Source organism: Carettochelys insculpta, chromosome 5 (genome assembly GCF_033958435.1).
Source record: "Carettochelys insculpta isolate YL-2023 chromosome 5, ASM3395843v1, whole genome shotgun sequence".
In the NCBI taxonomy this organism is placed as follows: Eukaryota; Metazoa; Chordata; order Testudines; family Carettochelyidae; genus Carettochelys; species Carettochelys insculpta.
Window position 1 is genome coordinate 103634749 of NC_134141.1, and position 10530 is coordinate 103645278.

Below are 10530 nucleotides of genomic sequence, written 5' to 3' on the forward strand. Positions count from 1 at the left end.
CTGGTGTATTTTGTTTTATTTTGCTTAGTGACTCACTTTGTTCTGTCTGCTATTAATGCAACCGCTTAAATCCTACTTTTATACTTCATAAAATGACTTCTGTTTATTAATAAACATGGTATAAATAATTGTTACTTGGTGGGGACAACAGCTGTGCATCTCTCTCTTTGTTGGTAAAGGGGGTGAACAATTTGAGCTTAATGTATATAAACTTTATCCAAAGTAAGATATATTTTTCAGGGTTCTAGTCCCGTTGGGTGGTGGGGCACCATAGGGGGAAGGTAGGCATGCCCAGGGTATTTCAGCACATAGACAGTCTCAAGGGGATCTCTGTGACCAAACCTACAACAGCCTCTTCCCCTCCACCTGAGGCTGCATGCAAGGTCAGGTTTAGTAGAACCCTAATTACAATGTGTGCAGTTCAGCATGCATTTAATTTGTGATCTGCCCAGGGTCACTTTGTAGTCCGTCTTCAAACTTGCAGAAACTTAAAACTGCAGTAGAAACTTCAGATGAGTCTGTAGTTTTTTTTTTTTTTTTTTTTTTACATGCAGCCCAAAGCACAGCTGTGTAAAGTGGAAACTTTGAACAGTGAAGTTCATAATTATAGACCCGATAGTAACTTCATGACCGTTTTTCTTGCGGTATTATTTCCATGTGCTGGCAGTTTTGAAAATTACTTAACTTTTCTTTATAAAGGATTAAGGAAACGTTTTATCCTGACATTCCAAACCCTGAGAACAGTAAGGCTTTGCAGTTTCAGAAGAATATATGTGAGGTAATCTTCATTTTAATCCCATTTTTAAACATCTGAAACAGTGGTCCCCAAACTGTGGAGTCCTGGCCAGCCCCTACAAAGAGGCAGAAGGAGCACCACACAACCCTGCTTTGCCACCAGCTCTGCTCCTGCCCATCCATCCATCCGCAACTCTGTTCCCAGCCTGGGGCTTGGGGTTGGGGCTCAAGGAAACATTTGTTACTGGTAAGGGAGGGTGTGAGCAGAAAAGTTTGGGGACCACTTGTCTGAAACGTACAGATACCTTCTTGATGCAAGAGTCAGTAGAGGTGATGATATGATCTCGTTTATCTGCAACTGTTAATTGCCTTCCGCCTTGCATTGGCACTGGCGGAAGCAAGGATATAGCATTCTCGCCGGCTCCCTTCCGCTCACTGCTAACAGTTTCTAATTGGAAGGAAATGGAAAGGCAACTTGATGCTCTGAGTGGATTGCATAAGAAAGCTAACCGGGAACTGGTGGTGGGTTTTATGTTAGAAATAGTTGCTGGCAATGTTTAGGAATAGTGTTGGAGTTGCTAAACTATTTTAAAATGAGCTGAGCAGAAAATAAACAGACATATGTAAGGAAGCGGGGAAGGGAAGAAAATGTTGAACAGCTTTTTAAATGGTAAACAATAGCTGCGTTGCAGTGACACTTCTCTCAGCTGAACTTCTCAAACCACTGTGCAATGTACTATCTGTATCGGGGTGCACAAAATATGACCTGCAGGCTGGATCTGGCCCATGGTCCAGCAGGAGCCTCAGCCAGGCAACCTGCCTGTCCACCTCCACGCACCACTCTGAGCTGCAGGGGTCATGTGCTCCTGTGAATGCTGCAAGACCTGTGGGCGGGGAGGAAGGCTTCCTGTGCTGCACTGCCCCCAGTACAATCTCGCAGCTCGCCAGTGGGAATTGCCTGTTCGCAGGACAGGCAGTGAGCAAAGTACCCCTCCTACCACCTTTCACTTGGGTAATCAGCCCTCGGAGAAGCACATGGCCCCTGCAGCTGGCTGCTCTGTGTGTGGCACGTGGAGGCAGGAAAGGCAGGAAGTCTGGCTGACGAACCACCCGGGCAGCTGTCTGGGAGGTTCTTGGATAAGCTTCTCTGGGCCAGAGTCTGCATCTGGCACCATAGCCCCTCCCTCAGCCAAATCCTCTGTTCCTCCTTCACTTCTGCACCCATACCCCCGTCCAAGACCCTGCATGCCAATTCCCTGCCCTTGTTCACAACTCCCTCCCAGAACCTACACCCTCCCCCTTCACTCCTTCAGGTCAGAAACCTCTTCTGCACCCCACCGGCCCCATATCCAAATCCACTGTCTCAGGTCACAACCCCCTTCTTCACTCAAACTCCCTCCCAGACCCCACACCTTTCCCTGCACCCGAGTCCTTTACTCCGAGCTCCCTTCTGCACCCAGCCTCCATCCCAGACCCTGCACCTTCTCTGTTAATATCATGGAAGAGCACAGCCCTTGACCAGTAAATAACCCATTTCTTGGAGTGGCCCCACCATCAAAAAATATTGCCTATCCCTGATATATATAAACTAAAATAGTATTAAGTTTTCTTAATATCAAAATCTTTGGCCTTGTCCTCACTTTTCTCATGTTTTTTGTGTAGGGGAACACAGCTCTTAAAACCTTGGAAATGAACCCTTGCACCCCGAATAGTGTGGAAGTGGTGGAAACGCAATCGACAGTCCCTAAAATAGAAGACACAGAAATGAAATCGCCAGTCGTGGAATATGAGATTCCTGAAGATGGGTCTGACCCAGAAACAGGAAGTCACGTGGTGGTGTCATACTGCCCGCCAATCATTGAGGAGGAGGAGATCTCCAGTCCACCCGTAGATGAATCTGGGGAATCTTCTCAGGTCATTTATATTGACATTCAGTCAATGTATCAGCCCCAAGTTAATCTAGAGGAAGAGCCAGACGTTAACTTTCTCACTTCAGCAGGCTATAAGCCACAAATGCAACTGTCAGTTAATGCTATGAAAATGGAGAGTCACTCACCCACAGAAGATGACTTAGATGAAACTGCTGGCTACAGACCTCAAGCAAACACAAATGCTTGGAAGTTAGACTCTCCAGACTCTCCAATATCAATTGAGAGCAACAATGAAAATGGATCATTTGGAAGTCCTTGCTCCATTAATTCTCGGCAGTTTTTGATCCCCCCAAAGGATTATGAAGACTCTCCCTCCCATAATAACACAGGGTGGTCCTTTACAAATTTTTTTCAGAACAAACCAAATGATTAACTAATTCCTGGTAATCATCATTTCATTTGAGCCTGTCACTCATGTAAGTTCTTGTTCCTAGTGTTGTCGTGACAGCATGGGTTATTCTTGGAGATAGTCAGCAAAATTTGTTTTGGTTTGTTTTTTTTCCCCCATGAGCTGAATATTACCATGTTTAAGTTATAGTTAGTGTTAATGCTCCATTTTAATACAGACTAAAAATTCAAAGTAATAGAAACTTAATAATTAACGAGTAATACATAGGAGTTTTAAGGTTAGAACTTCTCGTAATCCTAGCCAAAGCACTCTGTCTGCTTTCAAGTTATATTTCAAAATCAAAATGATCTCATACAGCTAGTTACTTTGAAAGGTGTCCTGCTTTTGTAGTTAATTCATTATTTTTATGACTAAAATACAAACCATTTTACAGACTTTCTAGATGGAGATGAAGGCGGTAGGGAAAGTTTCAGCCTAACAGTTGGAAATTACATGCTTAAATTGGTTGTTAAAGTTAGCCCTCTAATTTGTGCTTAAAGTCCCATAGTAGGTAGAAATATCATAATCGTTTAACACTTTAAACAGTAACTATTCATGTTTGTTGTTTAATAACCAGAACACTAGTGTTTCTATATCTATTGTACAATGTTTAGTCAATATCTGACTCAGGGGTACAAACCTGGAAAACGAGTGTAACACTGATTTAAACCTCAGCAAGAACTAAAATGTTTAAACTTTAGCATTAATTTTTGAACCTGAAAAACACTATATTTTTCTCTCTTGGTTAAGGAGGTGTAGTATTTCTTTACGTATTGCACTAATATTTTTTGTATTTTATAGCTGCAGCTCCACATCTACTACCTCAAAGAGGTTAAGCATCTTTTTCTTCTTACAAACACTAATTTAGATCATTATTAGACCAGATCTAATGTGCTGTGAGCAGACCACCCACGTGACAAGTCTGATTCTTCAAAAGTTGGTTGCCCTAACCTATCGGAGACTGCTCCACAGATTGCATTGAGTAGCAGTAGCTGCCCAAGTAGATTTGCTCCGCCAATGCCTTGTCTACGTTATCTAGCAAATAGAGCACTTCTTCCAAATCCTAGGTAGGAACATACAGTGGAATTTCTCTACAAACAAGGGAGATCATAGGTAATCTAATGACACTCTTCATTTTTAATAGCTACCTCCCCAGCACTAGTCACCTGTAGAAATGCTGTAATGGTAAGATGAGCAATTTGTGTGCATCTTAAAGAAATGTTAAAAACCATGATCTTTGAGTACTTCTGCTTTCATCCCTGTATCATTTAAACTATACTGCTATAGACTTCTGTAATTGTAACACTTCATTGTATCAGCATTAGATTGTGACAGCTGCATCACAGTCAAGCCATTACTGACTTTTAAAAACACTTTATAACGTAAATCTCTTTCTAACTGTTAAAAAACAGATAATGTAGGGTCATATGATATATCCTTGCAGTAAAACGTCTGACAGCACATAGATGAATCCTTTTAATATTTAATCCTTCAAATATTAATATGTGGCCCCTCAAAAAATTAAACTTCAGAAATAGCTTTCTAAAGCAAGCACTGAGACAGCCAGTCCTGATGAACTTGGTGCGAGAGCCACCTTCCTGAAGGAGTTAGGGCAAATGAGAGAGAAAGATTTGCAGTACCATATGCACTATGAACTGGCTACCCATCAGAGAAAAAAAAACTTACCTTAAAACCTGACCACGGAAATAAATGCTAAGATTCTGTATTTATACACACACTTTTATGTACTTCAAAGGTGGCATAAGTTACCATGCTCTGTACTTGCCTGAGTCACTTGGAGAAGGACACTCGTTTTTATCCAAGTGCTCCCTACTCTTTTTTTAAACAAACAAAACACAGTGGATGAATCAGGCATTGATTTTTATGTAACATAAGAGGACACTGATGATCAGGTTGATGAGGTTAGAAAGGTGGTGGGGAAAGGGCATTGACCTCTTCAAATCTGATTTTTCTCATCTGTCAGGTGATAAAAGAACATCCTGTAGTTTTCTTTCAGGATGTGAAGAAGGTGATGTCAAAGGATGGGCTGCAAGAAAGGGAGGAGATTCTTGGAGATCTTTATTCTGAGCTATAATGCAGCTGACTTTTGAACTGTGTGAGAATTAAATTTAATCTTGCTTGGGATATGTATGCGGGGTAGCTAAAGGAGAAACTCCACGGGTGGGGAGTGCCAGTTGGAAGAAACTTTGGTAGCGCACTTAAATTCTTCTTGCTGACTTCTCAGTTTTTGTTTAGAAATGCAAGTATATGCCACAAGGTCTTTCATCTCCTGAACTTCATATCTTAAAATCCCTTCTAAGTATAACAGCAGGAAACACCGTTTGTGGGTCTCAAGCATGTGCTGTGCTTTGCGCTGTGTAGAAATCATTTTCATGAAACTTGGATTGTTTCAGATGTACATTGCAAATGCCCTGAATAGGCTTATCAAATCATTTTCCATGTCACATTAGTTACAGAGCGGCTATTACAAATGCCAATTTGAGGCATGGCTCTCCCATTTTATAAATACCTATTTGGCAACTGACTGTTTAACCCTTTTGTACATGCTCTTGCTGGAGAACTTTCTGACCTTAGGATTTATGGCCAAGAACTCCTGTTCTCAGTCCTAGGCTTCAAGACCTCTTCACATTATGCCATTATAATGGGGATGAAAGTAGTAGGTGAGACAGACAGGTGTGTGTCAATATGCCATATATATGTACATACATACATCATACACAGTGTGCTAAATCATTAGAAACCAGTTAGCAGCTGTCTTTATAACAATCTCGCCAAGGCTAGCAGTGTAGTTCAGCTATGTGCAAGTTCAGTGATACTGTGGAATATTTTGAAAGCTATTTCAGATACCCGATGTTAAAATAAAGATTGTCATTTCCTATCAGTGCAAACACCAGAAAGTTCAGGAAAAGCTTCAGGAAAAGGCAAACCACATTAGTGAAGGTGTCAGCTAACCTTTGTGCCTGAATGACTAGTATTGTTATAACTTCTGAATTTCTTTCCAGACCTGTACAAATGTACAACAATTGTTAAAGCACCTTAAAGAAAGGAGTAGAGGCATAACTAGGCTTCCATACCAAAATTATTCTCTATGCATAGTGCTGTTTAACTTCCATAAACATTAATGGGAGTTGTAGAGAGAAAGTCACATGCTTTGAATGAAACCAGGCTTTTTTATTAATGCTTTAGTAGCTTCCCAGTGAAATTCATTTGTTCAGATGGGGATGTTTCTCGGGGATGTTTCCCCTGGTTCTGGAAAAGCCTCCTGTAATAGAAGTTTTTTCATTTCCGACACATTTATGGTTTTATATCTGAGCCTTTGGTTTTATTAAATGTCTACATATTTTTAATTATGAAGCAGGGGAATGCAGGCACAAATTTTACTTCCAAAAGGAAGTTGAACTTAATCATAAGGGATTATGTTGTTGCACAATATTGCTCTTTTTTAGATCATGGCTTTTTTATTTTCCTCCAGTTTTCAGGCATCTAAGAGGTGTTATTTTTTTTAAATGTCAGACAGTGTAATTCTGGAGCAAATAATTTATGCTACTTCTTTTTAATTTTGAGCCATATCTGGTTTGTATGATTTTGTTTTAGAGAAAGTATTTTTGTGTTCTCTCCATTCTTGAGCATTTGATTTATTCTGTGTAGTGTGTCTTCTGTGTTCTTTATTTGTGTGGTATTGACTGGCACAAGGGGACTTGGAGTACTAACTGTCATGACATTTTAATTAGTGAGTTTGAATAGTCAATATGTGATATACCTCACAAAGCCAGTTAATATACTGTTAAATGTAGTAAGCTAACGTTACAACTAATCAGTGAATTACATCCTCCAGCACGTGTTCTCTGAGTATGCAATTTACTACCATGTAGACCTCACTATGGTAATTAATCCTCTGAAGTAATGGGATTAGGTACAGGAATTAGCACTGTACCTTGTAGAAACTGTTTCCAGGACAGTTGCTTAGACTGAAGTCATTTGGCAGATTCATGCTATTCCTTTCTCAGAGTATGGCTGCCTTTTGAGTTAGCTGTGTAATTTCCAGCTCAGCACACTTTTGCTGGCTAATGTCTCCTTGAGCTGGGAATTTTTGACTCCTGTTCAGGGTAGAGGTACCCTTTTTTAAAATGGTGGAATTAGGGTGATAGTTTCACAGGGAGGTGAGAAAAGGCACTTCTTTACCTTGTAAATAAAAACCTGGGTCACTCCTAAGAGGAAACTACAGGCCTTTGAACTAAGTTCACCTAAGCAAGGCAATTTTGGGCCTTCAGCCATTTGATGCAGGTTTAGGTTGTGAGCTCCCCTGTGAGCTCTGACTCATATGAAGTTGCTCAGAGATGAAGCATAATTACAGCATCAAGAAATTGTATGTTTGGGTGGGGGCAAGATACTCCCAGAAAGAAATGTAACAAAATCACCAGTGCTACATTTTTAGTCAATTATATTGATTTTTGTTATTGTACATAGTGAATATACTACAGTAATAGATGCAACTATAATTCAAAAGCTATATTGGAAATGTAAAGGAAAACCTGAATATTGATTAGACTGGAAGATTCAAAGGGGTAGCTGTGTTGTTTTTCTATAACAAATAACTAGCATATCCTAGCTTTTCTTTTGTAAATAAAATAGTATTCTCAGTTCCAGAATAGAAGAATTTAGCAGGAACTTTAGTTCAAATGGTTTTATAATATTTCTAATTTTTAAAAGGGACTAAAGTATTTATGCAAATATATACTTGTATTTTTACTGTACGTCCATACTGTGTAAGAAGTCCCTTTTTAAATTCCTGGGACTCAGAGAACTCCACTCTGGGATATGACCCCTTGTATTAGAGGAAGAATGTTTTCTAAAATGCTAGAAAGGAGAATATTACCTGCACTTCCCACAACATGATTACATTGTGATTCATGTTAGTACATGTAAAATACTACCTTGTGCAATGAATGTTTAAAAGGGTGCTGCCAGCAGTTGTTTGTAGACTATTTTAGTGTTTCTTTCTGTAACTCTCAGTTCTTTAGAGAGAGAGAAGAAACCCAACTCCAAACACAGTCAGACTTTGGAGGTTTTGAAATCCAAGCCCAGAAACAGCTCCAGACTTGGGACTGTGTAAAAATGTATTTCCACCTTCTGAAGCTTCAGCCCATCTGCTATTTTTGAATGTCCTCACGGCAGCTGAAATTGAGGTCCTTTCATCATGTTTTCTTTTTGCTGTGTCTAACAGTGGATTTCCTACAGTGTTTCTAACATAGCCAGGATCTGTGGTCCCTTTTACACACAAAGAAAACAAATAATAGAGGCTAGCAGGAATGATCTTTTGCAGCCTTAGAAATTGTCCTAGTAGGTGACACACTAATTTAGCTGACAAGGTGGTAGCTAATTTCTCTGCAGAAAGGAGAATAATATCTACATGACTTTCCAACTATGGCAGACTAATTTTTAAGCCTAAATATCACAGCTTCCTTTTTATTGTGTACATCTGAAGGAGACACTGCTAGGTAAAGTATGGCAGAGTTAGGCTCTATGTACTAAGAGAGAAAATCCAAAACTAACACCAACAGAAATATTTTCACATTTTAAACAACTCTAATTGGAACAGTTTTTAAAGATAAGTATTTGTAAGTTACATTGCTGCAGTTCACTGAGGCATGAGAACTGGTGTGTGCAATTGATTAGAAATTGGCTGTAAATGAAAGTGAGACGTTGACTTATTTTCATATTTCAAACAGAAAAATTGAAGAAGTATTTAGTGAAAAATCAAATCAGAAAAGAGCTTTTTAACTTCAGATTATTAGAGAGTTTGTAACAATGATAAGGAAATTCATTTTTAAGAATACATTATTTTAAATCTGGCAGTGTCTCTCTATATATTAGTACAAAGTGAATGAGGATGTACAGAGCTACATTTCCTAGAATACCTGGAATGCTTGCAAAGCTGGTGGGCTTTCACTTTTACCTATTTCAACTCCGATCTTGCCTAAACCCACACCAGAATGCAATGTAATGGAAATTCTTTTTCTTATTGCAATGTTAAAGGCTCTGTTAGAATCTTCCAGGTAATGAGAGAAAAATTGTGGTGTACTAGAATGCTGTTGTTTTGAAACACATACTGTGAATGGGTTTAATGGGTTTTTTAAGTCTCTTTTATACCATATTTTTTACACCTAAATATTTTGTTTAGAAGTGTTTTATATTTTTATGTGTATTTCAGTGGAATCTGTTTATAACATGACTGAAAACGTTGTCCACTAATTTCAAATTGTAAAATATAAAGGTAGTTCTGAGAATAAATGAAGGTGAAAAGAAAACTGAGAAAAAGATAGTCACTGTAACACTGTTCCTTTGACATTACTTCTAACTTAGAAATTTGCCGCTACCATTTCTTTTGCTGAAATTGGCATACATTTCCAAATCTGTTATGTATATAGAGCATTTCCTCGACAATTAAAGCAGAACAATCACAAGGCACTTTAATAAGTTGAAACACACCAAGTAAACAAAACTTTGATTCAAGAAAATGTATCAGGAGACAGTTTGGATGAGCAGCTAAACAAATGCATGCTTGGAAAGAGAAGTGCAGTATTATGTTGGGAAAGATGATGACAATATGGTATGCTACATTATAACTAACCTAGTACTAAGATACCAACATTTTGCATACATTTAAGCTAGTTTGCTTGGCTGTGTAACTCTTGATATACTGCTTACGTCTGTTTAAAAATATGCATGTATTTAATAGTTTTGCCATAGTATTGCCATAGAATTTAATAAATATATTTTCTTACATTATTATAGGTTTGGACATTCTTTGCTTATGTATTTTTAATTGAGTGAGTCAAGTGCTGCTGTTAACTGTAAACTGAGTTACTTCAGCTTTGCCTTCAGTGTAAATGGTGACAGAATTTGGCCCAGAGTTTAACAAATCTGCTGCTGACCTCATGGCAATGTGCACCACTCTTATGTGGGTTGCGTCTGTTCAGTTCACGTTTCTAATTTCCTGCTCTAATGTGCTGTTAGGAACCAAGAGATCCTGCAAAGCAGCTCCAGTCTGATGAAGTTTGGAAACAAGGTCCTAAAGTAAATCATGTACTGACATTTAAAGACTCAATTAAAATTGTTTCAAGAAGTTAGAAAACAGTGAATCACATGGACAGTTAGTTTTATGACAGAATTCTACCCTGACTGCTGGGAGAGGTTATTGCATCTGATCCCTGGGGGGTTGGGGGGGAATAGTTAACTGATGCCAAAAGCCTGAATATTCTCTGTGTTGTTCTGGGTTCCACTAGGCAAGTAAGGGTTTGGTTACTATTTGCCTAGAAACCTTGGACGTCTTGTAGCTGTGCAGCTTTGGTGCATGCTCCCACCTGCACAGCCTGACAGCAGTCCGTAAGCCTTGCTCTGCCTTTGCCTAAGTGGCTGCTCCTTGCAGGTTGACTTTGGTGCCCCTACAGCCCC

General features: G+C 39.2%; 1 protein-coding gene across 6 annotated transcripts in view; it reads left to right on the top strand.

The window, feature by feature from the left end:
* The window catches only part of LIFR (LIF receptor subunit alpha), a 94842-nt gene extending 84978 nt beyond the window's left edge, over nt 1-9864 (top strand). For all 6 annotated transcript variants that reach the window (XM_074995631.1, XM_074995635.1, XM_074995634.1 and 3 more), the window contains 2 exons: nt 700-778; nt 2398-9864. In XM_074995631.1, coding sequence (XP_074851732.1) covers nt 700-778; nt 2398-3039 — 721 coding nt within the window. In that variant the 3' untranslated portion in view covers nt 3040-9864. The remainder of the gene's footprint in view (nt 1-699; nt 779-2397) is intronic.
* Nucleotides 9865-10530: the final 666 nt, after the last annotated feature.